Below are 27,022 nucleotides of genomic sequence, written 5' to 3'. Positions count from 1 at the left end.
TCCCTCAAATCAATAAATAAAAATTAAAAGAAAGGCATGCATGTTCCAGGTTCTGTAAAGATCTTAGCAGAGAAGCTGCCAACCACGATCCTGAGATGAGCCTGGGGTGTGAGTGAGAAGTTTTGTGTGTGACTGTGTGCCCATGTTGGAGTTAATGGACACAAAGGTATTTGTGTAGATCAGTATGCACATGTGAAGCTCTGAGCTTGCCTACATGTGTGAATGTGCAGCCATGAGCAATTTTGGAGACCTGAGTTATGCAGAACAACTGTGGAGCCCCAAATCTCTGGAGTTGTATGTTCACTCTTCTCTTGCATCCAAGAAAGTAAAAAAAACAAAACAGAAAGAAAGGTGTCCAGAAGGGACAAGATCCCCAGAGAGCCTAAAAGAATGCCATCCATGAACATATCTTTCCTAAGTTTAAGTCTTTTTCCTAAGTGCCTGCTGAGGGAGGAAAATGGTTCAGTTCTTTCTCATGTCCACCTGCTCTCTGCCCGCAAAAACCAACATTTCCCATCTGGTAAGAAATGCATTCTCTATGCAGAATGGCTGAGGAAATTCTAGACATTGGTTCTAGCTCAGCCGTGGGCAAACTATGGCCCGCGGGCTGGATACAGCCCGTTTGAAATGTATAAAACTAAAAAAAAAAAAAAAAAAAAAAAAAAAAGACCGTACCTTTTTATGTAATGATGTTTACTTTGAATTTATATTAGTTCACACAAACACTCCATCCATGCTTTTGTTCCAGCCCTCCGGTCCAGTTTAAGAACCCACTGTGGCCCTCGAGTCAAAAAGTTTGCCCACCCGTTCTAGCTAGACATTGGCTCCAAAAGAGAACCCCACATTTTTGGAAAATAGTTTATTAATTCATTATAAGGACAGATACATAATCAATGCCTTGGCTTAACACTAAAAAAAGTCCTATTTGTAAAGAGAAAAAAAATGCTGGAAAAATAATTAAATAACATAGCATAAACTAAATACAAACAAATAAATGAGCAGGTATGATTACACTTGTCATGCATCAAAAAAAGGGGAGGTTTTAAAATGAGACTCAAAAACGTAAGGCATCAATGGTAGGTGACAAAGGGATTAATACCCTGTAAAAGGCCAATAGACTCTTTTCTAATAAAAATACTACTACAAAGACACAAACCCAACACTTCCAAATTACCCAGAGTCCAAAATCATATATAATACTAGTGAGTAATGGCCACTTTCTTATCAACTGTGAGTTATAGGCAGATACCAGATTTATTACTTATTTGCTTTTGAGAAACAATTTTCCACCCAACCTAATGGGTTATAAATTGTCTCATTTGCAGCTATTTAATTTAAACCAGAACCTCAGTGCCTGTTAAACAAGAACATGAAAAATGACTACGTAGTGTAATGCTAAGAGCCTACTGTTAAAACAGCCATTTAATTCAGGGCAGTTCTTTTTTTTCTTTAGAAAAAAAATCAAACCAGCAAAATAAAATGAGGCTTTTGACCTTCAGAGCAATGATGAAACATATAGAGTGGTGTTAGCCACAGCAACGCTGAATGCTACAGAAATAGTACAAGTGACAATCCTGTCCTTAACAAGATACAAAACCAACATTACTAATCTTTAGTGTTATCATAGGCTGGTTGAAGGAGGGGGAAGGGAAGGATGTAGGTGGGATGTCAAACGTGAGTGACACCCGAGTGTAATAAACACAGATGCTGAAAGGGTCTGAGGAAGCTGCAACTCGGCTGAGAGACATTTTACCATTAAAAAAAAAGGAGGGGTGGGGGTGGAGATAGGCTGGTTATTTCTAATTTAGCCTAGAAGCCACAGTTAACCCTTGATATGCCAATCAGTTAAAAGATGCATTTAGGGCGAAAAGACCCTACATTTCATACTCCTATGAGAGGCTGAGGGGCAAAAATCAAATAAATTGCATTGTTTTCTCTACACAGGAAATGGAAGTCAAGCTTGTCCTTGTGTGGCAGGTCAAGAGAAAATGACTTCAGGATTGAATTCAAAACAAAACAAAATGAGCCAATTGCCCTTGTCCTGCGCAAAGACCTCCCTTCCAGCACCGGGAGGAATGAGATTTCTCTCACTCTTACCCCATCGGCTCACGTTCAAGGTGCTCAGAGTGGGAAGCTGCGGGCTGCTTCCCACTTTAGCTTCAGCTGGGAAGGAATGTCCCAAACCCCCCTGCATCCAGCAGGCCTGCCTCCCTGCACAGACGGAGGGGGGAGTTTTATCCTGAGCCTCTGGGTTGTGTTTCTGTTTCCCCGTCTCAAAAGTCCCCTTGTGTGGCTGGGATTCATCACCTCCAAGGAGGACCCTCCCATCTCAATCCCAGGGGAAAAAGATACAAGGGAAGCTGGAAGGCCTTCAAACCTGCACTGGGGGTGGGCAGCCTGCCTGGGGCAGAGGCATACGGCGGCACAGAGAGAAGAGGGGCAGGAGGGTACCCGGTAAAGTGAAGGGGCAGGAGTCACGCTATGGCCTCGAAGCAGACATGAGGTAGTCATGTTGTTAAGGGAAGGAAGGCGGGAGACCACATGACACAGTCTGTGAGAGGCGTGAGAGACAGGAGAGGCAGGCAGCAAGAGGAGAGCCAGAAACAGCAGAGAGGAAAAGAGGGACTGTCAGGGAGGAAGCGAAGGGCACTAGAGTTGGGAGAGCAAGCTGGCGGGGGAGAGGCCACCGGAGTAGGGAAAGGAAAGGAAGGAAGGGAGAGCAAGAGAAAGCAGATGTTCAAAACCAGGCACTTCCCAAATTATAAAATCAAATGCAGAGATGCTCTGAGGGACCAGAGTCACCCTCTCAGTTTGGGCAATGGGAGGCAGCAATGGAACTAAAACATTAGGCATTCAGGGCCTACTTGCACTCAGCCCAGCCAGACAGGAAAATGGGCCGGGGCTGTCTTGTCAGACAGGGCATTGGAAACACTCTCAGAGTGTGTAATAAAAGGCTGGGTGACGGAGGTGGGGGACCCACAGGGCTGGGCACTGGCCATTCTGGGGCACAGTCCTGACCGGGAGGGCCAGTTAGGCTGTAGTAACCAGTGCCTGGACCCAGGTTTCCCAGCTCACCAACCAGCACACACAGGTGCCTCACATATAGCCATGCCTCACGTGTCTCTCTCATACCACACGTGTCACAGAGTATGGGGGAGTGAATAAGCCATTTCTTCCTCTCCCTCCAGCCAAAGCCCCCTAGGAGGCTCCCAATGGCTTGATGATGGTCAGTATCCGCAGGTACATAGGTGTCATATCCCATAACCCATGACAGCCTGTCCCAAACTGCACCTTGAGGGGAGCTAAGCAGAGGAGGAGACGGAGGCCCTGGACAAGCCTGGGCTGGCTCCTAGAGGGCAGGGGGCCTTTGACTGGCAGCTGTCCCCAGGGGCCTCCTCCAGGGCCTCGCTGGGCTGGAGGTCCAGGTAGGGGCAAGAAGGTGCCTCTGGCAGGCAGGTGAGTCTGTCTGGCCCCGTGGTCGCCTGTTCACAGCCTCCCAGCTCCCTGTCCAGCCAGTCTCCCCCTTGCCCTAAATCCACAACACCCGACGTGAGGTCAGGAGCCTCCGAAGGCAGGAAATGCTCAGGTTCCAGGTCCTGGAGGTGGAGGTCAAGGTTCCCTTTGGAGGCACTGAAGTCAGAGTGAACAATGACGTCGGCCTCCACCTGGTTCCTGCAGGCCGGGGGTGGCTTCTTCCTTCCGTTGCCCTGGTCAGAGCAGAGAACACCGAGACAGGTGACCATCACTGAGAGTGGTCATGAGAAGAATGACCAACATATTCGGGGTGGAGAGAGACTGACACCCCACTCCCCCAGCGACCAGAGTATATATCCCATGGGAGTTGGTAAAGGAATCATGCTGATTCCCCTACAAGAGATGGTGTCCCATGGGAAGGCAGGGAAAAACAGAATACTGCCATTTGCCCTTGCCCAGGAGTTCCAGAAGTACGGGATCAGTCAGGCGTCAGTGACTAGAAGAAGGGGCTGAAGGCGCTCAGGCCCATGGTAACTCTGCTTAGGTCTATGCAGAGGAGGAATTGCCCCCAACTCAGATGTAACACAGACTTCCTGCAAAGTTGCGGCCTCTACCCACTCACCTATAGAGGCTCCAGTGGTCTCCTGGCTAGACTTCTATCCCAGGGACATTACCATCAGGGGTCTCCCGAGAACTCACTACTTGCTCTTCACAAGCATGGGGACCCTTCTCTCCCTTCCTCCCGCTTCCTCCCTGGAAACTGACCTTTATGGCATCATACACCAGAGCCTGCAGCAACAGCGTCTGCCCGGTGCCAGCAGGGGGCAGCAGGGCCCGGGTCAGATAAGGCACAGGGCCTGCCTGGGGCAACTCACAGCCTGCCCAGGAACCTGCCCAGCTCGGCCCGCCAGGCTGAGCCCAGGAGATCTGCATGGGGAGAGAAGCCAGAGCACTAGCTGGGAGAGGGAAGTGGATGGAGCCCCGCCTGGTCTCTGACGCCCGCCTTCTCCCTCGCCGGGGCTGTGGGGAGGAGCACAGAATAGCTGAGAGTCTGGAGGGAACTAAGGAAGAAGTCCTCCTGCAGAAAAGCCTGCTGCCATTGTTTTGGCAAAGCCCAGAGGTTTCCCAGCCAGGCAGGGTCTCCTTCAGCAGAGAAAAGGGAGGAGGTGAGGAAGGACGAAGGGCTTTGAGCAGGCTGGTCAGAGGTGGGATGAGCCCCGACTGCCAGCACAGAGGGAGCCTGCCCCAGGCGGCCCACCTTATCCAGGTCCTCATCATCCTCTTTTCCCCGTATTGGAGAAGCTGGATCTTAGAGGTTTCCCCAGCTCCTAGGATGAGGGATCTGGGGGTTCTGGAAACCCTGAGTCGCCTGCAAACAGCCCATCGGGGGTCCTCCCCTCCTTCCATGAGAGCAGGCTGACCAATTCTGCTGGGGGCCCATCTGCTTCCCAGCCCTGCCAACCTTTTCATGGCGGGAGAGACAGTGCCTTTCTTCTGCAGCTGGCCCAGAAGGGGTGGGGTGCAGGGGCTCCCACAGGGGTACCCGTTGTGCTCTTGCGCCCCCTGGTGACCTATTTGGGAGTGTGCCACAGTATGGGAGTAACCTGCCCATGCTCCCGGCTCACCTTTCTCTTGGAGTGGCCCCGGCCTTCGGAAGCTCCACCACCCATAAGGCTGTGCACTTCAGCCCTGTCCTCGATGTCTGAGGGTGGTGGGGCCCAGTCCTGGGGACGGGGGTGCACAAGGGACTCCAGTTCATGGGTAGCTGGGGGGTTGGGAGATCCAAGGCGGGCTCGGGAGTACAGCGCGGGGTTCCCAGCAGCGGCCGTGGAGGACAGGCCTGGGAGGGCTTCCCTGGAAGGGAAGAGGGGCACAGTGGTCAGAGAGTGAGGGGTGGGGCGGGACTGGGATCTAGTCCAGCTATGTCCCTGGGCGAGTTCCTGTCCATCTCTAGGACTTGGTTTCCGGTCTGTGCAATGAGTAAGGAGCTGTTTGTTCAAAACAGCTGTGACGCTGCAAATGGGCCCCTTCCTCCCTGGGCTCCAGGCACCTGGAGATTTGGATTCCCTCCTCCCAGGATGCTGGCAGCTACCGAGGGAATGGGAGACAGGCAGCTCGGCCTATGTATGCCCTTGCTGAGGGGGTACGTTGGGGGCCCCCCTAAAGCCATCCCCCACTCTCATGAGAACATTACCCCTAATCCCTTCACTCCAGAGACCCAACTTTAATGGGGATTCTGGGGGTGCCCAGGGCAAGTCATGGCCACTTTCCCTGCCCTTTCATCTCTGCAGCCCTTCTGGAAATCTCTGCTCCCCATGGTCAGACTGGCCCCTTCGCGCACCTGTGGGGGCCACGGCGCAAGACAGCACACATGCAGGCCAGCAGGCAGAGGAGGCCCAGGCAGACACCCACGATGATGCCCGTGACTGAGTGCACATCCAGGGAGTCTGGTTGGGGAAAGAGAGGGGACAGGACAGGTCAAGGCCAGGAGAAGGCCAGGGTTCCTACGTCAGGACCTCCTTCAGTGGTTTCCTCAGGGGACCACTGGCTTGAGTCTCACTCTTCAAACAAAACCTTCTGACGCAAGGACAGGAGGGCCCCACAGCCTCACAGAGACCACAGCCACCTCTCTCTTGCACTGTCCTCCCCACCGGACATCTGAAAGTTGTGGTCCCTCCCCATCAACCTGCCTGCCTGCCGCCTAGGGCTGGTTTCAGGGCCGGGGGGAGGCAGTAAGTGCAGTGGCACGGCCCGTGCTCAGAAGGGCTCTGTGCTTGGTTTAACGCTGTGCTGTCACCATCTTGAAATTCTTCCTACTTTTTAAAAATATATATATTTTATTGATTTTTCACAGAGAGGAAGGGAGAGGGATAGAGAGTTAGAAACATTGATGAGACAGAAACATTGATCAGCTGCCTCTGGCACACCCCCTACTGGGGATGTACCTGCAACCAAGGTACATGCCCTTGATCAGAATCGAACCTGGGACCTTTCAGTCTGCAGGCCGACGCTCTATCCACTGAGCCAAACTGGTTAGGGCTCTTCCTACTTTTAAAATAAAAAAAACACACCCTCATTTTTATTTCACATCGGACCTGCAAATTACATAGCCAGTCCTGCTGTCCTCCAACACCCCCATAGAGCTCATCACCTCTCCAAGCCAACCCTCTAATCCAAGCAATCTCCCCAAAATCTGACCTCTGGCTGGATCACCACTGAACTAAACCACACCAATTTCCCCTTCACATCTGTCCTCTCTGCACCAAACTAGGAGGGCAGCTGTCTGGAGGCAGGGCCTTGGAAGAGATGACTTTAGGGTTAGAAGTCGGCTCCAGGGGTCCCTGGAGACCCGGGCTGCCTCCGGATGGACCCACCCTCCCTTCCTGCCCTCTTACCTGCGAGTTTCTCCTGGAGAGTGATCACATCCTGCAGGCCGGAGAAGGGCCCAGGCCCCACCTCTGTGCGGGCCCCCATCTTGAAGAAGTACCTAGTGTCGCTCTCAAGGCCACGTACCTCAGCACTGAAGATGTTTCCTGGGAGGCGGGGGAAGCAGGGAGAGCAGGGCTCTGGGTTGAGTGGGGGTGGACGCAGGGATAGGCTGGAAGCTGGACTGAGAAAGTCTGCTCCTCCCACTCAGGCAGTGGCTTCTGCCCGTTCCTGTTAGAACCCCCAGGGCCCAGGGGCACCCTCACTACTAATCCAGCCACTGGAGAGGCTGGGAAGGGGGAGGAGGGAGGGGAAGCTCTTGCACCAACACCCCTGGGCGGGAGCCCTCACCCTCGGTGGTGAGCAGGGTCCACTGGTGCTCGGGCTGGGTGTGGTTGTTGCTGTACAGGATCAGATACTCCACGATCTCCCCATTGGGCTCCGTGGGGGGGCACCAGTGCAGCAGAACAGTGGACGGCGTCAGGGAGCTCAGGCGCAGGTCCGATGGGGGCGTCGAGGGTCCTGGGGTGCAGAGGAGGAGAAGGGTAGAGGCGGGATCACTGGGAGCCTCAGCCCCGGGGGGCAGTCGTGAGACAGGGCGTGAGGTCACGGCCTTTCTTCTTCCTCCTTCACTGGAACAAACCACAAACCACAAAGCAAAATGAGGTCTGGTCTCTAACGGGGGAATTTCTGGAAAACATTTGGGGAGGGGGCTTCACCATCATGCCTCCCCTCCCTGAAACTCTTCTCCACTCCTTGGAGCAGAGCTCCCTGAACTTCCGCACCCAGGTATTTCCAAGATCGAGGAGACTCTCTGGTGCTCTAGGGACCTGGGGGGCAGAGCTCAAAAATTTTTGGAAGGCTTACGTTTTATTTTAAACTGTCACACGAAATTTGCCATCTATTCCATGGTAAAATTTAATATAAAAATAGTGTTTAAAATGATCATTTAAAGTTCCTAACTCCCCTTGCCACCCCAAATCTTTAGGTAAAATTGGCTGATGCTCTGTGTAGCCTGTGTCCATGCCCCCAGGTCCTACAGAGTGATGGGCACCCCAATGTGAGAAGTACAACCGTGGCAGACTTTGTGTTTTGTTTTCAGAGAAGAAGCTGATCCCGAGAGGTGGAGGGGAATGAGGAAGGGTGAGAAGGAGGACACAGGGTGATTGGCGAGTAGGGAAGGACAGAGATTTGGGAGTTCAGGTCTTCAAGGCCTGACAGAGGGTGGGTTGGGGACCCAGGGTGCTAAGGTGTAACAGGGCCACCTCCTTGACCCTAGATGACTCTTCACTGCTCAGGCTCCAGTGTCCCCATCGGAAGAAGGAGAAACCATCCCCCTCTATAGCCTGGTCACTTGTGCTGGGGGATCCAGTGTCATAAAGTCAGCTTCAAGGAAACACGGGGCCGGGCCGGTGTGGCTCAGTGTTTGAGCATCGATCCATGCACCAGGCCACTATTGTCGCGGCACATGCCCGGGTTTCAGGCTCGATCCCCAGCAGGGGGCGTGCAGGAGGCAGCAGGGGGCATGCAGGACACAGCCCAATCAATCATGTTGATGTTTCTCGCTCATAAATGTTTCTCTCTCTCCCTCTACCTTCCTCTCTCTCTAAAATCAATAAAAACATATTTTTAAAAAAAGAAAACATTGCGTCTCCCCAAATTCTGTATGCAATTTAAGACCATAATAACTGAGGTTATAGGGGGGTGAGAAACAATTTGCAAGCATTTTTTTTAAAAAAAACACAAATTCATGAGACCAGAGGACCTTCACACCCCACCCCACACACATCTTCCTATTTCAGGTCCGGGACAAAGGTCTTCTGTAGATGGGAAGGTGAACAGTCTTAGGGCCTGTAGAACAGAAGAGCCTCTGCTGCGAGAACAAAAGTCCTTTTGTCTTCAAATGCCATTTCCAGAGAGTTCAAGAGCCACAGACTTGCAGAGTGAATGGTCCCACCTTCTCTCTCTCTTTCTCTTTTTAAAATATATTTTTATTGATTTCAGAGAGGAAGGGAGAGGGAGAGAGGTTTAAAACATCAATGATGACAGAGAATCATTGATCAGCTGCCTCCCACCTGCCCCACACTGGGGATCAAGCCTGCAACCGGGCATGTGCCCTGACCGGGAATCGAACAGCAACCTCCCGGTTCATAGGTTGATGCTCAAGCACTGAGCCAAGCCAGCCAGGCCCATCCTCTCTCTTTACAGATGAGGACACAGAGGCCCTGGTGGGGAAGGACCCTGCCCCAGTCTCCCTGTGTGTCAGAGGCAGGATGGAACCCATATGCAGAATCCAGGACACCTGCCTCCCCTCTTTCCCGGCCCCTCCTCACCAGCTCAGTGGGTCTTGGCACAGACTCTTAAAAGACGCCACTCCTCTAAAGCCTATGTTATTACTTTTATGGATAAACGGGTAAGGCCAGCACAGGACTGGCCTGTGTAAATGCCAGCAAATGACACATCCTTGTGGGGTTCTGAGGAATAGTTCGGAAAAGGGGGCTTCTGGGCAAGGAGTTGGATAAAGGTGGATTGGTGGTAACAGGGCTGAGGGGCCACTCACGATCTGGCAGGGTGGAGCGCTCTACCACGGAGCCGAACGGCCCGTCCACGTCCACGCCATGGGACTGTACCGCAAACTCGTATTTGGTGAATGGCTTCAGCCCGCCAATGAGGATGTCTTCTCCAGAGCTGCCAAGGCAAGAATGTGACTGGTGATCTCGGGCACGCCCTCCTAGCAGGGCAGCTCCTCCAAATCTACTCCCCTACCCCAGGCCCAGCCCAGGCCCTACCCTGGGAGTGGGCCACTAACACCAGCCAGAGAACCTACAGAGAGGTCTGCATGGACGCTGCTCCCAGGGTATCATGCTCCGTGTCCAATGTCCAAGCCAGGCCCCTCCTCCAGGAAACCTTCCTGGATTAACCCGAGTCATACTTCACCCAAGGAGCCATCTGTGATGCATCTTTTCATTGATATGATTTTACTTAAGCTGCAAACGTTCGCATCTATTGCTTTTTAGGCAACGTTTCCTTTGCCAAACCAGCAGCTCCCGAGAGCAGGGCTCTGTCTCCCCCTCTGACTGGGGGCCCTCTCAGGACAGCAACTGGGCTGTCTCTTCGTCATCATATTGGGAGCCCGCTGAGACTGAAGAAATAGGTCTGTCTGCGTCATGTTCCCAAGAGTTCAGTACAAGGCTCTGTGTAAAGGGATGCGATCGCATGGACTCTCCTTTTCCGCCACCAGGTCGTCAGACCCCCCGTGTCCCCCAGGGTAACAGGTGAGGCCTGAAAGGTTTCTGAATCCCCTGGGTCCTCCTCCTCCTCATCACCTGCTGCCTTCCTCCCCCCTCATAGGCTTAGCTCCTCTCTCCCACCTGGTGTAATAGGTGACCAGGGAGGCATTCCTGAGCCCCCAGGGGCTGAAGCGTACAGTGTAGTTGACAATCTTGACTGTGGTGAAGTCTGGCTTTTTCCACCGCAGCCAAATGGATGTGGAGCTGTTGGATTCCGCATGGACATGAGCGGGGGGTAAGGGTGGCCCCCTCTGGATGGGCAGGTCTGGAAGGTGAAAATCAGAGTGTGGGGAAAGGAGGAGGAACAGTAATCCTGAAAATGTATGGTGCTTCACAGTCCCGTTTAAAGTCATTTTCTTCTACCCTTTCTCCTTGATCCTGTGAATTGGGTAGCATCATTCCCACTTCACAGAGGAGGAAACTGAGGCTCCTGAGGATTTAAGTGATTTGGGCGGGGGGGGGGCAAGGTCATATACATAGCAAACTGTGAAAGAGAGAGGCAGCAAATCATGGCAATTAAGAGCACATATTCTAGAGCCAGGTTGCCCTGGTTCAAATTCCAGCTTGCCCCTTACTAGCTGTGTGACCGTGGAGAAGTTACTGATGTAACCTCTCTATGTCTCCATTCCCGCCTCTGCCAGTGGGGCTTAGAACAGTACCTACCTCATAGTATTGTTATGAGGATTGTTAGCTAATATTTGTAAAGTATAAAGAAAAGTGTTTTTTCTGTTTTAGTTTTGAGATATAATTCACAGACCATAAAATTCAGTTTAAAAAATGTACTATACAGTGGCTTTTAGGACATGCATAGGGTTGTGCAGCCACCCACACCATCTAATTCCATAAAGTTGTTATCACCCTGAAAAGAAATCTTGTGTTTACCCATGAACCCCCATTTCACCTTTCCTCCAGCCCCTGGAACCACAAACCCACTTTATATCTCTATGGATTTGCCTACTCCGGAGCTTCTTTCTATGACAGAGGCTGTCTGGACCTCAGTGAGGACCCCTGAGCCTAGGGTTTGGGGGTGGGTGGGGTTACCAGATAGCCCGACCACCCAGGCTGGCCCAGAGGAAAGGGAAAGGAAGTTGTCCACAGACCCCTGGCCTGAGCCCCTCACCTGGGGTGGGAGCCTTCTCCGTCTTGCCCTTCCACACCGCCGCATACCCGTCCTCGTGTTTGTTGAACGCCACCAGCTTCACCTCATACAGCCGGCCGGGGACTGAGGAAGGTCGCGGGGGTCACTCACTAGCAAGAGGAACCTGTGGGGTCTCTCCTCCCCGGAAAGGATGCCATCTCCAACTCCTGCACTCCGCTTACCCAGGGCCCCACTGTCTGGCTCCCTCCCCCCAGTCCTCCTCACCTAGCTGGGTCAGTTCATACTGCTTCACTTTCTTCTTGAGCCGGACAGGCCCCACATCCCAAGCCTGGTCTCCACGGCCCCCTGGGGGGCTCTCACCATCAGCCTCCTCCTCGGCGCCCACCTCCCGCCAGTACAGTTTGTAGCCAGAGATCTGGGTGGGGTGAGGAGGCGGCTGCCAGGACACAACCAGGGACTCCATCCTTGCCCGTACCTTCAACTCTGCAGGGGCAAAAGGGACTGGGGAGCAGGATGAGGAGGAGGAGAAAGGGGTGGGGAATGAGGAGAAGGAGGTCAGGGGTGGGAGAGAGGGAAGAGGCAGGAGGAAGTGGCATTGAGCGAGAGCCTTGCCAACCTCCTCACAATGATCACCACTCAGCCACCACTCTAAGTGCCAGGCAGGCCTTGTCTAGAGGCGAATCACTGTCCCACAAGCCCAGAGTGCCGAGAAGGGAGGAGTGGCTCCTGTGCGTGTGCACAGAGGTCAGCAAGGAGCACCTCTGCGGCAGGCTGACGGGATCTCTACGTTTCCTGAAGGAAGGAATGCATGGATATGGCCAGGCCAGAGGGTCACAGGGATGCTGAGGCCAACAGGGAGGGGGGGAGCCCTGGCGTGGGGACCCTACCTGAAGCCTGAATGTGGGGGACTTACTATGTGTTGGACACTGTTCTAAGCACTTTGCACATATATTTTAACGTCATGCTCACAACCCTATAAAATAATGGAAATACCATTATCCCATTTGACAAGAAATGGACGCTCAGAGAAGTAACTTGCCCAAGGTCACACACTAGATAGTATATGCACCCGGTTTTGTCTGCATTTAATCACTCTACCATTGGGCCTTTCAACAAAACCAGCAATTGTAATTATGGAAGCAGCTGCTATGTAACAGCTATTGTGTACTAAATATTTTGTTTGCAATACATTAATTATCAATCCTCCCTCCTCAGCTTGCAAGTAAATGAAGCCTTAGAGCCATGAATGGTTTGTCGGAGGTCACACAGCAGAAGAAGGGGCACTTGAGGCCAGATGTGCCTGCAAAAGCCAGCCCTTCACCTCTACACCCATCCCCCCTGACCCCTCAAGCAGGGGGAGCCATGGCGGGTCTCTGATGGAGAGGGTGGTTGGGTTTGGGTTCCAAGGCCACACCCACACCCACACCCACACCCACACCCACACCCACACAGGCACGCACACCTCCTGGTCCTGTCCCCTCTGCGCCCATACCGTGGCTCTGGTTGTGCATACTGGGCGTCCTGTGCTGCATCCACTGGGAGGGCGCCCCATAGCCAGCCCCTGTACCAGCCGAAATCCGTACTCGGTACACCTTGTTGGGCAGAAGTGAGTTCAGCGTAAGCTGCGTCTCATTCCCTGGCACCTCGCTGGAGGAAATCTGATCTGCTGGGACAGAAGAGACTGGCTGCTGGGAGGCCACCTGAAGACAATGACCCCTAAACTCCCCCACCCAGACGCTTCCACCTGAGTCCGGTTCCTCAGTGCCCATCAGAGCCCGGAGGCGCTCTCAGCACTGGCCCCTCAGGGCCTGGATGGACCCCATGGCTCCAGGGCTGACTCCTGGGCCTCCCACCCTAGCTGACACTGCCATCACCTCCAGCTCTGAGTCAGGAGAATCATGGCATGTGGTCCCCACTTCCCCATAAGCAGTCAATGACACCCCCACAGCCCCAACACACACACCAGGGCACAAGCACAGGGGTTGGCTGTGAGAGCCACCAGGCACCACCTGCCTTTCAGAATCCTGACAACCACCCCAAGCCCCTGCCTCACCCTCCCCTCCCTCTTCACCCTCACCCTGGCTCTCCAGCTACTTGCCTTCTCCTAACTTTTTACTCTTTTCAAACTCCTGCCCTAGATTACCGACATCTGCCCTAACACACCCTCCCCAATGCTCATTCTCCCACCCCTGCAACCCCCACCTCCTTATCCCTCAGCTGCTCTTCGGTGAGCTGGAAGGGTCCCCAGGGATCGCCTAGGCCAGTGGTCGGCAAACTCTTTAGTCAACAGAGCCAAATATCAACAGTACAACGATTGAAATTTCTTTTGAGAGCCAAATTTTTTAAACTTAAACTATATAGGTAGATACATTGTTATTAACTTAATTAGGGTACTCCTAAGCTGGCCTTTGCTAAAAACGTCCTCAATCTGAGGGGTTGGCCTCAGCGAACGTACCCCCACTTCTTCTAACGCCACTTCTTCAAAATAGACCCGCCCAGGCCGAAAACCGACTTCTGTGCATGGACCATGAAGTTTCAATCGCACTGTAAGCGCGCGCCCGCACGTGGTATTTTGTGGAAGAGCCACACACAAGGGGCCAAAGAGCCGCATGTGGCTCTCGAGCCGCGGTTTGCCGACCACTGGCCTAGGCCACCTGCCCCATTTCAAAGATAAGGAAACTGAGCCAGGGATTCAGCAGGATGACACACTGCAGCTGTAGAGGAGGTGGGGCCGGAATCCAGGCCTCCCTCTGCCTTAAACTGGCCCTCTTTCCATTCCTGCCACCTCCCCCGCTAGCCCACACTCCTCTTTTCTGGGTTCACCTTTCCCTACTCCCCTGTGCTGCCTAATTTCCTCAGACTCCAGGCCACTCTGTCAGGTCCTCCGAGGCTCTGGCCAACTTTTCACAGACACACACTTCCCAGCCAGGTGACCCCGTACCCTCCCTCTACTCACCTTCCTTTCCCAAACTGTACTCTATCTTGTACTTCACCACCTGCCCATGGCTCAGGCTGGGAGGCAGGGGCAGCCACGCCACCCTGATGTCCGAGGGGTTGGGGCTGGACAGGGAGAGCTGGGGCGCGGCACTGGGGACTGAGACAGAAGAACAGCAGCGTGAGCTCTGTTCCACCGGCGGGACGGTGAGGCCCAGGAGCGGTCAGAGCCTGGCCCAGGTCACACAGCAAGTCAGAGGTAGGCCCAGGACCGGGATCTGAGGGAGGAAAGGGAGCCTCTCAGGGGAGCCCCAAGCTGGAGAGGAGGGGACATCCCTCCCACCCTGAAAAAGGTTTGGGGCACCATCTTCCACATTCAGTGGGTCAAAGTCACTGGTCCCTGCCTGGCTGGATGGTATGTGGGGGTCAAGGGCCACATGATATAGGGAATCACAAGCTGAGATCTCAAGTCCCAGTTGTCCTACTGACCCTGGGCAAGTCACTCTCATTTTCTGGGCCTCAGTTTCCCCAACTGTAAATTGGGAAATAGAACCCTTGCCCACCCTTGCAGGGTACAGGAGATGACACAAGGCAGGTAAGGGTCTTGGCACTCACTAGTAAAGAGAGGCCAAGCTACCATCCCCAGGGAGTTCTCTGGACCCTAAGGTGCCCACTGCAGGCACAGAGGCCCTACCATCATCCAGTGTGTGGACCAGCGCTGGGGTGGAGGTGCGGCTGGCGCCCAGCTGAGAGTAGGCCACTACGTAGAACTCATAATCCGTGTTGGGTTCCAGGTCCCGAACCTGTAGCTCTGTTGTGTCATTGTTCACTGCAAACTGGTATTCCACATTGTCCATGCCTGGGGTGGTGACACGGGGGACAAAGGGGCTGTCACAGGGCCCACCTGTGGGAGGCTATCGAAGGATCCTTCAGATTGTCCCAGTCTCTGGAATAGCCTATTTGTAGTTAAATCATCCCAGATAATCTGCACTGGAGATTATAAACTCCCCTGGCTTCTAGTGCCACTGCATTAATCCTCCACTGGTTAGGAAGTTCTTTCTGGCATCCAATTGATGTGACCCCTGCTGCATTTACCAGCTGGCTCCAGGAACGTGGAGTCATTTCCCTGGGAGGAGAAGATCCTGTCTCTTCTCTCCCATATACTGTGACTCAGGAGTAACATGCCACACACAGGGACCCCTCCAGCACCAGGCCAACCCATATCCTCACGGGTGTTTCCTGTGGGCTCCCGCCCCAGCCTATCCTGGCCCCAAAGAAGGTGGACAGGCAACCCTGCAGCCATCCAACTTGTCCCTGCTCTCAACGCTCTAGCTTGGGCATCTACTGGGGTGTGTCCCCCCTTTCACCCCCCAGCCCCGCAGACGTACCGCGAGCTTTCTGGTAGTGGAGGGAGAAGCCAATGATCTGCTCGCTGTGCAGCTCGGGCCGCTCCCAGGCCACCAGCACCGAGGAGCTACTCAGCGGAGTGGCCGTGACCCGCGTGGGAGCGCTGGGCAGCCCCTCGCGCACAACTACCGCCAGCGGCGCGGCGGCGCACGCTGTGCCCGCGCCGTTCTCGGCCACGCACTGGTAGTAGCCGGCGTCCTGCAGGCCGATCTGCGTGATGACCAGGCTGCTGCCGCCGCCCTGTACCTTGACGCGCCCATTGGGTCGCAGCGGCACCCCGTCGTGCAGCCAGCGCAGCGCGGGCCGCGGCTCCCCGGACGCACGACACACGAAGCGCGCGGTGCTGGCCCGCGTCCGAGACAGCGCCTCGGGCGCCTGCGAGATGACAGGGGCCGCTGGGGGCGAGGAAGAGGACGCTGACCGCGCGCTCCGGCCACTAGGGGCTCTGCGCCCTCCCCCAAATACTCCAACTGGCCCCCGCGTCCCCTCCAATCTCTCTAACAGTTAGAGTCTAACCTCTCCGTGCTTCACCCCTTCCCCCAAACACTCTAGTGCAACGCAGCTCTACCTCTTCTCCCCATTTACCCCAGTCCCGCCTCGCCTCCTCTCCTCCCGGGTCTAGCCCCACCTCCTCTTTCATCAACTCCTTCTCCCCTACCAGGGTCTCCCACACCTGCCAGGTTTCCCCTCTCCACGGTTATCCCCGTCCTGAGCAACCTCATTCCCTTTTTCTCAGCGCCACTCAGAGTTCCACTAGCTCTCCCAGTAGCCTGTCTCCCCTCCCCCACGGCCTAAGTCTCACCCAGACCACCCTCCCCACCCTCCAATCACCCAAGCCTAATCACCCCTCTCCTTCTTTCCCGGACTCAGCTCTCCCACTCCATCCTCCAGTCTCCTCCTACCACCCCCCCTCCTCCAATGATCTAGTCGGTCCCCTCCAAGCCTCCCCCTCCCACCCCCCGACCCCCCCTTTACGAAGCTCTCTTCCCCACCAGCCCCTCCCCCAGCCCTACCTCTCCCTCTCTGGCAGCATGTCTCCCAATTCTCCAAAACACCCAGTTGCTCCCTTCCCCTTTCCTATTCTTCCCTCGGTCCCAGCTACCTGCCCCATCGGTCTCCCCGCACACCCGCTCCCCCAGCTTCTCCCCGCCTCACCCAGCACGCGGAGCTCTGCGGCGGCGGCGGCGAAGTCGCGCGTGTGGGGCTTGTTGGCGCGGCAGACATAGACGCCCGAGTGCCGGGGGTGCGCGCTGGCGATCAGCAGGTTGGTGCGGCCCAGGACGATGACGTCGGTGGAGATGGGCTTCCCGTCTGGGGGAGAAGGAAGAGCGCTGAAGGGGTAGGTGAGAACTGCCCCTCCACCCACTCCCCGGACCTCGGGGCCCCTCTACACCCGGGTTATGAGACCATAACAGTGCCCGGTTGGAATCTCAGTTCTCCTACTTGCTAGCCGAGTGACGGCCTTTGAATCTTAGTGTCTCCGTCTGTAAAATAAGTAGGTAGTCCCTCGCGGGAAGGACTGTTAGGGGGTGGGATGAACAAGGTTTGTGAGAACCCTGGCACAGTGCAGGCACATAACAGGTGCTCAGTACACTTGTCAATGACTATTACCACTGTTGTTAAACTTGATTTCTTACAAGGACACACTCCTGAATGGAAAAAACACAAATGGCCAAGAAACACATAAAAAAGAGCTTTCAACTTCACATAATCAAAGAAATGCACATCAAAATACAGTTGTTCATTTTCATATTGGAAATGTGTTTAAAGACAATAAGTTGCAATGCTGGAGAAAGAGTAAATGCTGATAGTGCTATCCAGGGGCTCCACCTTAACCTAGAAGCCAGGGATTTCACTTATGGGCACCTGTCCTGGGGAAATGTGAAGGATTGATCACTGTAGTGTTAACTGTAATAGTGGACAACTGAAAAGGACTTAAAATTTTAACAGTAGGAACTGGAAAATTGCATTACAGCTATATTCAAATAATGGAACATTATCCTATATAATAAAAGCCCAGTGACTGAACGGGGAAAAGACCAGAACGACCGGTCAACCAGTTGCTATGATGCACACTGACCACCAGGGGGCAGACGCTCAATGCAGGAGCTGCCCCCTGGTGGTCAGTGCACTCCCACAGTGGGAGCGCCACTGGGCTGACTGGGATGAGTGGGGAGCAGCTGCTCAGAGGGCAGGTTCACAGCCACTTGGCTGAGTGGGATAAGCAGCACTCCCACAGCTGGCCGATCCCCACAGGCCACGCCCCGCACAAGTGCACGAATCCTGTGCACTGGGACTCTCTCTATATAAAAGCCTAAGTGACTGAATGACCAGTCAACTGGTTGCTATGACATGAACTGACAACCAGGGGGCAGGTGCTCAATGCAGGAGCTGCTCCCTGGTGGTCAGTGCGCTCCCACAGCCAACCTCCCATGGTCCCTCCCCCCCACCACCCCCAGCCAGCTGGCCCTGATCAGCCCTGATCTCTGGCCAGGCTGAGGGACCCCACCAGTGCATGAATCCATGCACCGGGCCTCTAGTATAGTCATAATTATTTTTTGAAAAAGTTTTAAAGATGGGAAAATGCTAATGAGATACTGTTGAATGAAAATAGGGCTTGGAACTGTAAATTCAACATGCTCTCAATTTCAGGGGGAAATGTACATGTGCATAGAAAAAAAAATCTGGAAGAAAATACACCCATATGTTAACAGTTTTTATCTCTGAATGGTGAGATGGTTTCTGTTTCTGCTTTTCGACAGTTTTCTACAGTGAACACATATAATGTTTGCAATAAGAAGAAAATAAAACAAAAGTCCCTTCCCTGACTCAGTGGAAAAGTAACTGTGCCCAGGGTCAGGAATGAAGTCCTTTTGGGGTCTTTCTCTTCCCAGCCTCTGTCCAGCAGTGTTATTAGCTGAGTTTCTCCAAGTCAGTTCCCAAAACTACAGGTGTCAGGATCCTCTGGAGCAGCAATTCTCAAACCCTTGTTGTTACACATGAACGATGGAATTGCAGGGGACCCTAATACGCAGAGGCCTAGGGCAGGACCAGATTCTGCATTTCTAACTAGGCCCAAGTGGTAGATCCAAAGACCACACTTTCAGTAGCAAAGACCTAGGGCACTTGATTCCTGGGTTACAACTCTCTAGGTATGAAGGGAAGGAGTCTGCAGTTTTAACAAGTTCCTGGGGACATTCTGGCGCATGGTCAGTATTTGAGAAACATTGATATTTGAACTTCTGGGCAACATCACAGGCTTCCCCCAATAATAGCATGAGGTCCCTGCCGGCCCTGGGATCCCCCTAACTCGGCAAGTGTCACAAGTCCAATGAGGCCATGCAGGTAAGGGAGGTGCAAAGATTCTGGCACTGTTCTATCTCATCAGATCAATGGGAGAGGTACGTAGTTGTTGGGCTCATTATTTTTCCTTAAACTTTGTGTATTCATTATGTACTCCTGACTGAGATACAAACTTACAAAAAGGAGGTAGTGTAGGGCAGTGGTCTGCAAACCTCAGCTCGGCAAACCACGGCTTGCGAGCCACATGCGGCTCTTTGGCCCCTTGAGTGTGGCTCTTCCACAAAATACTGGCTCTTCCACAAAATACCGACTTCTGCACATGGGCCACGAAGTTTCAATCGCACTGTACGTGCGCACCCGCACGTGATATTTTGTGGAAGAGCCACACTCAAGGGGCCAAAGAGCCGCATGTGGCTCGCGAGCCGCGGTTTGCCGACCATGGGTGTAGGGTAACACACTGAGCCAGGGAAGAAGGATAGAGAGGACTAGGTTTAGGACGACTTCTGCCATCAGCTTGGGACAAGTCACTTCTTCTGGACAAATGGAAACAAAAATAATACTGGTGCCCGGCTGGTATAGCTCAGTGGTTGAGTGTCAACCTATGAACCAGGAGGTCCCGGTTCGATTCCCGGTCAGGGCACATGCCCAGGTTGTGGGCTTGATCCCCAGTGTGGGGCGTGTAGGAGGCAGCTGATCAATGATTCTCTCTCATCATTGGTGTTTCTATCTCTCTCTCCCTCTCCCCTTCTCTCTGAAATCAATAGAAATATATTTAGGAAAAAATAATAATACTGGCTTTTCTTCCATTCATGACTGTAGGGAGTGGTATAGCAGAAGGACTAGCTCCGCAGTTTGGGTCCTGGCTTCCCACCTGCCTCTCAGCCTCAGCTTCCGCATCTGCCTACTGGGAACAACCGCCCTGGCCCTCCCTCTTGTGAGAATAAACAAGTCATCTTTTCTGTCAAAGAGCCGTTTAGACAGCCGTCATTTTGGACTGCGTGACTTGGCAGCCTCCATGTTGGCCGCATGACTTGCCGCTCCCCTGGGGGCCGCCCTCTTGAAACGGCAAAGGCCAACCCCTTCCTTTGAATCAGCCAATCGCGAAAGACTGTGAGCCTGAGCTCCAATCAAGAGTGAGGGACAGCCGAGACCGGTTTGGCTCAGTGGGTAGAGCCTCGGCCTGCGGACTGAGGGGTCCCAGGTTCGATTCCAGTCAAGGGCATGTACCTGGGTTGCGGGCACATCCCCGATGAGGGGTGTGCAGGAGGCGGCTGATCGATGTTTCTGACTCTCTGTCTCTCTCCCTTCCTCTCTGTGGAAAATCAATAAAATATATTTAAAAAAAAAAAAAAAAGAGTGAGGGACAGGTCATACACGTCAGAATTAAAAAGCCCAGCAGACCTGACTCGGTGTGCCTGTGCTCCCAGACCCTGTGCAGCGCACCCTCCTGCAGGAGGAAAGGTGTTTGCCTTGCTGCCTGGCTCCCGAGTCTGGTTTCTGTTCTACCAGGACCCCTGAACCTGGGGGCTCGCCTTACTCCTTACACTCTCCCCCAAGGGCTCTTGGGGGCTCTGGAGGGAGAGCAGGTGTGAGTGTTCAGTAGACTGCAAGGTGACGGTTGGCCCAGCGCTCTCATTACCCTGATAGCATCTCCGGTAACGCAGAACCACCTGGCACTTATCACTTGGGGCCTGATACCATCGCACTGTACAGCTTCTTTTATGGCTGCGTCTTATCTCCCTCACCCAGTCTATGAGTGCAGAGGGCCCCTGTGGCTCTCATCTGGGTATTTTATTCACTGTGCCCAGCATGAAGCCAGGCACACAAAGGCGGAGAACACTGGGTGGACCAAGAGGCAGCTTTGTGACTAACCAGAGCAGCAGTGGGGGCCTGGTTCCAACCCGGCTCGCCGGCTGTGTGGCACCTCTCCAGCTCTCACACTCCAGCTCTCACTCTCTCTTGCAACCCGGTTGTGAGGAATGAAATAAGTAAGGGGGAGAAGCTAGCCCAGTGCCCACATTAAGTCAGGTCTCAATAAGACTTTGTGAGTGGCACATTCAAAGTGCCTTGTAAAGGAAACATGCTACCCTGATGGATTATTAAGTTTGTCCAGGTCCCCTAACCACACCCGGACCTGGGAGACGAGTTCCTGCCACACTGAAGGCTGTGACTATGAAGTGGCCACCCTTAGAGCTGACTTGTGGACACATGAGATGCCACGCCCCTCCTCCCCCCTGCCCTTTCAGCTCCCTCCCTCCACTTACCCTGTCGGACCCAGGACACGAAAGGGGTGGGGTCAGCAGAGGCCACGCATTCCATCACCACACTCTGTCCAGACACCACGGTGGTGTTCTCCGGAGCTGCCACAATGACCACGTCCTGCCCCCCGGTGGACGCCAGGGACCCTGGAGAGAGGGCAGACCAGCGGGCAGTCTTACCAGTAGGCCCATTAGGTGCCTTCACATGTGTACTTCCCCTGGTGCCCCTGGCGAGGCAGGCGGGGCAGGGAGCAGCCAGGGTTCCATCTGACAGATGGGGAAAGCAGCCATGTAGCTCCCAGAACTGGGACTGGGACCTCTTTCTCTTGGAGCCAGGAGAGGAAAAACCTGGTCTCCAACACACCGCCCCATTCTCCCCTGCCACACTGAGCCCACCCCCCAGGACCGTCAGTCATAGTTCCTAGTTCCAACACTTCTTATCATCATCATCCCGCTGGGTGACCTCAGACAAGTCCCTTCTCCAAAGGGTCTCCAGTCCCCATGTGCGAAAGGTATGGGGTGCGCTCGAGTTTCTGCTGGCTTGGCAGCTCCCTGAGCACTGATTCCTGCCAAGTTCTCAGTGTGACTGTCCCCTGGGTCAGCATGGTGAATACCTGCTTTGTCCAGCAGATGGAGGCAGAGACCCCAGGCACTGGTGGGAGAGCAAACCAGACTCAGAGCAGCTCACTAGCTGAGCCCCCAGGGAGGAGGGTGGACTTGGAGGGACTGGGGGATGGGAGAAGATGTGCAGAAGGGCAGGAGTCGGGGGAGATGACCATGGCAAAGGGAGGGAAATGAGAGACCCTTGGGGGAGGCCTGCAGTAGGATCAGAGGGGCACCTGCTAGGTGCCAGGCACTTTCCACCCGGCTCAGCTCTTCTCACAACCTCCCAGGGCTGGACATTTGATAACCAGCCCATGGTCACACAGATGGTGAGTAAAGCAGCCAGGACGCCAATCAGGTCTTTCTGACCCCAAAGCCTGTGACCTTCACATTGCATCACCCTGGGACACGAGCTTTTCCAAGAAATGGAAAACACAGAAATACCAGACTGTGGGGAGCTAGATTTGCAGGGCACAGCAAGTAGCGAGGGGTAACCCCCCAGTTCCCTGAGCCCCCAGAGGGACAGGGACCAGGGCTGCAGGGCACTGACACCCTTCCTCAGGTGCCTTACCTCCCCACCCGCCCCCAGCCCTAGATGCTCCAACCAGCCCGAGGGAGCACAGGGTCTCCACAGGAAGGGAACCCTGCATCGGGAATCCAGCCCAGGTCTCTCCCTGACTTGCTGTGCGGCGCTGCTTCTCTGGGCTTCATCACCTCTCCTGTATGATGGGAGTGATACCCCATCACCTCTTTCAAGGCAGGGCTTGGACCTCTGAGGCCCCTCCAAGCTGACTCCAGAAACACCCTGGTTTCCCCCGGCGGTGAGCCCCTTACCTCGGGGGGCCACACGGAGCAGGGCCTCCTGGCTGAAGCGCTGGTGGGCTGCGTTGGTGGCCACACAGCGGTAGGAGCCTGCGTCACTCTCCTGAACATCCAGGATCTGGAGAACCCCGTTGGGAAGAGTGATGAGCCTTGGGAAGGGGAAGAGGGCACCGGTGAGATGGGCAGGAGCTCTACAGGGAGGGTGGTGTGCCCAAGGCGGGCCTCCCCACTCCAACCTGAAAGACCCACAGTGTCTCATTTTCCAGCCTCACTCATCATTTTTTTAAAATATATTTTATTGATTTTTTACAGAGAGGAAGGGAGAGAGATAGAGAGTTAGAAACATCGATGAGAGAGAAACATCGATAAGCTGCCTCCTGCACATCTCCCACTGGGGATGTGCCTGCAACCCAGGTACATGCCCTTGACCGGAATCGAACCTGGGACCCTTGAGTCTGCAGGCCGACGCTCTATCCACTGAGCCAAACCGGTTTCGGCCTCACTCGTCATTTTTAAAATGCAAATTAGAACTAGAAGATACCATCTTCACCTATCAGATATGCAAAGGTCAAAAGGTTCAATAACACCCTACTTGGATCAAGGAATGGGGGGAAGACACTCCTGTCTTGTCAGTGGCCGTGCCAATCCATACACCCTCTTTCCAGGGCAAGCTGGGGATATCTTAAACCTCAAACCTGCACCTGCCTTTTGACCCAGCAGCACCACTTCGAGGACTCTCTCCCACAGAGAGTCTCAAACATGGACACAAAAATGCCTGTTTAACAATATTCACTCCAGCGTTGTCTTTAATAGCAAAAGACTGGAAACAATGCAGTGCCCCTCTGTAGGGTGGGGACTGACTAAATCGGTTTGGGCACAGTCACACAACGGAATGCTAGGCAGCTGCTACACAGGAGGCCACTCCATGTGTGCGACACAGGGGGGTTTCCACAATGCGTGGGGGGCCATGTGCACTCTATGCCGGCACTGAGTGTCCCCCGTGATGGTGGTTGTCTCTGAGGAGGGGCCCTAGGATCCTGGGAGCTGAAAGTGGGCGAGGACTTCCTTTTATTATACAACCTTCTCTACCTCCTTCCTTCCCTGGTAAAGTCTCTTTTATTCACACTATCTCATCTGACCCTCAAAACAAGCCCAAGAAATAGAGGGGATCACAACCTTCATTTTATTGGTGACAAAACTAAGGCTTTGAGAGCAGAGCCTCACAACGGGAGCAGAATTAAAACCTGAATCCAGGTCTTCTGGTACCAAATCCCATGTTCTTCCCACCTGCCCGTCTCAGCGGCCCTCGGTGGCTGCAAATGCCCATGGGGGGGACGTGGACCCCAGCAAGCCCCAGCCAACATGTATCCTAGTATTACTGAGGAGGAGCAGGCTGGCTGAGGGTAGTGTTCTCTGCCCTCTGGTAACAGGGGGGGTTGGAACATGGCTCAGGCTAGGAAGGCCCAGGACCTTGCTTGACAGACAAAGCAGGGAAATGTGTCCATGGAGGCCAGGGTGGTGGGCTCTGGCCCAAACAGGGAATGAGTGGGTCCTCCTGAATCCTCCAACTGTGATCCCTGCAGGGTCAGCTCGAGGCTGAGAGTTCAAATTTCTCAAGAGAGCAAACAGTGCTGGCCCCTGGATATAGGCTGGGCCAAGGTCAAAGAGGAAATGGGCAGCTGTGCACTCGGTGAAGATCCCTTAGCTTGTGGGGAAACGGGGTATAAGAAAACCTAAACACAGGAGGTGAGAACTAACGCAAGCGTGTTGGGAAAGAATTCTGGCCATGGGCCTGGAAATGTACTGTGGCCCGAAGACGAAGAGAAAAAACAGAAATCTGCATCCTCCCTCCTTCACCCCAAAGGCCAACCCACCTATGCCCCGGCATCTTCCCTCAGCTCCAACAGCTGCCCACATCTGTGTGGGGCCAGTCAGGGAGAAGGGACAAGGAGGCAAAGTGTGGTTGGCAGTAAAATGTTGGGCTGGACCCTGCCTGCAGCCACAGGAAATTTCTTGGGAAAGGCCAAGTGGGGAAGGACAAGCAGGACTTATCTAGGAAACAAAACTCCCATCCCCATCCAGGCTTCTTCCACCTAATACACTTGGCCTCCAAGACCCTTCGTGCTTCCCACACTTCTTAACCCCAAGGTTCCCTGGCCTTTCCAGGGAAATTATGCTCCAGGTTCCCAAGAGCTAATACCTCATTTGACAAGTAACATGTCCTTAATGATGTGTTGAATGAATGAACGAATACCTTTCCTCAGATGTGCTGCTGTGATGGCCAACAGAGCGAAACAGAACCACTGTTAGTGTTCACCTACAGCAGGGGTGGGGACGTCCGGCCCGCGGGCTGTAGAAGGCCTGAGATATCATTTGGTCCGGCTCTGCCAAGGCATTGGGGGTGAGTTAATGAAATGTTTGACCAACTATAGCAGGCTAATATTTAAGTTGATAATTGTGTATGGCCCTCGAATGATGTTATAAATATCCAAATGGCCCTCGACAGAAAAAAGGCCGTCCACGCCTGCTCTACAATCTTTTCTGTTTGGTTAAAATGTGGTTTTAGAAGCTCTGTCCCTGGAGAGAGGTCCAAGATCTATTGGTTAGTGCGGGAAAGAGTCACAAAACAGTGTTTATGAAGCAACTCTATTTTGGGAACATAAATAAATGACATGTTAGGATATACACAAAAAAGTCAAGGGTGGTAAAGCTCCCATCAGTCAGGGAGGTTTTCTCTGAAAGTGGGATTACTGGGGACTTATTTGTTGTGCTTTTTTTTTTTTTTAATTACGGTGAATGTTTATTAGTTTGGAAATATAAAACTTTAAACATTTTAAATGGAAAAAAGTATGTGTCTTGTACACCTTGTTCTGTAACTCCAGGCTCAGTGGCAGATTGGAGAGAATTAGCTCCAACATTTTATCAAGTGACATCACATATCTGTGCCTCAGCTTCTCATCTGAAAAATGGGTTAACTAATTTCTGTCTTGCCTACTTCACAACCCTAACCTTTTTAACGTCTTATGAGCTCACATCAGATAGTGGACATAAACATCGACCAATCACAAACTCTAAACACATCTTTACAATGGTGTAAATGGTACACATATTTAAAAAGACTGGAAGAAATACTCAAAAATGGTAATAGCTGTCTGTGTTCAGGTGGTAGATGATCCCCCCTCCTTAAAGTTAGCATAGTTTATCATTTAAAAATTAATTCAAATGTCAAATAAAACAAAATAGCTACTTATAGAATGAAAAGCAAACTCTATCCAAAAGGGAGGAATTCTCTTTCCAAGCCTGAGACTGAGCCTGCTGCCCTACTCCCCTGAAAGGCCACTTGGACCCAGGGATTCAGGAACACAGAAGGGATGACACAGCTGCTATGAGTTTCCTGAGGCCAAAGAGCCTCACCCTAAGCCAGTGATGGCGAACCTTTTGAGCTCGGCGTGTCAGCATTTTGAAAAACCCTAACCTAACTCTGGTGCTGTGTCACATATGGAAATTTTTTGATATTTGCAACCATAGTAAAACAAAGATTTATATTTTTGGTATTTATTTTATATATTTAAATGCCATTTAACAAAGAAAAATCAACCAAAAAAATGAGTTCGCGTGTCACCTCTGACACACGTGTCATAGGTTCGCCATCACCGCCCTAAGCCCTACACAGATGCCCCTGGGGTAAAAGGACACTAGCTGAGGGTCACACCATGTTGACAGACTCGATGGACACTGGAGATGGCCAGGGCGGAAGACTGGATGAAGGAGCCCATGGAATTTGAGTCCATTAGCGCCATGTTTTTAAAGTGTGAGTGAATGGCAATAACAAAAGGACTTCAAATGGATCCAGACACACATTTTTTTATTCCAGTGCTTATGTATTTATTTTTATGGCCACCTTCTATTTATGGTAAGTATTGCTGGTTTTCCATTTTACTGCAGTGAGATAATGCTTCTTTTTAGTATGTGTTAAGTTACAAAAGAGAGAGTTGATTCTAAGAAATGTATTAAGTAAGTGATTGTATAAATTGTTCAGGGACGGCCAACATTATAAAGGAGGTTTATGAATGCCTGGATTTTGGAAAACATTACTCTCATTGATGACTGGTTCCCATGGAAGAAAAATTATCCCCTATCATTAGAAATCAGTTTAAGTACCAGGGAATTGCCTTAGGGTCAAGTCTTCACCATCAGTTTCAAAAATATGCACATATACCTTGACAGAGTGCATTTATTAACTGCACATGTGCACACCCTACACCAAGGCATATGGTCTCCTTCAGACCACTGGGCTGAGTTTATGAATAGCATATTTGTGCATGTACTATATCTGGGCATGTGTAAAAATACATACCTTGGGCATAATCGAGCTGCTGCTTTAGACATTTCTTTATTCCCCCACA

General features: G+C 52.8%; 1 protein-coding gene across 2 annotated transcripts in view; it reads right to left on the bottom strand.

Annotated features, from left to right (window-relative positions):
* Positions 1 to 1,436: 1,436 nt before the first annotated feature.
* IGDCC4 (immunoglobulin superfamily DCC subclass member 4) overlaps positions 1,437 to 27,022 on the bottom strand; it is a 39,093-nt gene continuing 13,507 nt past the window's right edge. The window contains exons 4-20 of one of the 2 annotated variants that reach the window (XM_059697863.1): positions 22,629 to 22,765; positions 21,198 to 21,338; positions 16,786 to 16,941; positions 15,612 to 16,025; positions 14,918 to 15,082; positions 14,246 to 14,383; positions 12,782 to 12,955; positions 11,554 to 11,790; positions 11,311 to 11,412; positions 10,272 to 10,455; positions 9,461 to 9,588; positions 7,252 to 7,422; positions 6,870 to 7,007; positions 5,816 to 5,921; positions 5,100 to 5,328; positions 4,240 to 4,401; positions 1,437 to 3,707 (exon numbers count right to left, since the gene is read on the bottom strand). In XM_059697863.1, coding sequence (XP_059553846.1) covers positions 3,303 to 3,707; positions 4,240 to 4,401; positions 5,100 to 5,328; positions 5,816 to 5,921; positions 6,870 to 7,007; positions 7,252 to 7,422; positions 9,461 to 9,588; positions 10,272 to 10,455; positions 11,311 to 11,412; positions 11,554 to 11,790; positions 12,782 to 12,955; positions 14,246 to 14,383; positions 14,918 to 15,082; positions 15,612 to 16,025; positions 16,786 to 16,941; positions 21,198 to 21,338; positions 22,629 to 22,765 — 3,187 coding nt within the window. In that variant the 3' untranslated portion in view covers positions 1,437 to 3,302. The remainder of the gene's footprint in view (positions 3,708 to 4,239; positions 4,402 to 5,099; positions 5,329 to 5,815; positions 5,922 to 6,869; positions 7,008 to 7,251; positions 7,423 to 9,460; positions 9,589 to 10,271; positions 10,456 to 11,310; positions 11,413 to 11,553; positions 11,791 to 12,781; positions 12,956 to 14,245; positions 14,384 to 14,917; positions 15,083 to 15,611; positions 16,026 to 16,785; positions 16,942 to 21,197; positions 21,339 to 22,628; positions 22,766 to 27,022) is intronic. The other variant, XM_059697871.1, reaches the window with a different exon arrangement.

Source organism: Myotis daubentonii, chromosome 1 (genome assembly GCF_963259705.1).
Source record: "Myotis daubentonii chromosome 1, mMyoDau2.1, whole genome shotgun sequence".
Taxonomy (NCBI): domain Eukaryota; kingdom Metazoa; phylum Chordata; class Mammalia; order Chiroptera; family Vespertilionidae; genus Myotis; species Myotis daubentonii.
The sequence above is the reverse complement of the archived record's forward strand: the minus strand, read 5'-3'. Positions and strand labels throughout refer to the sequence as shown.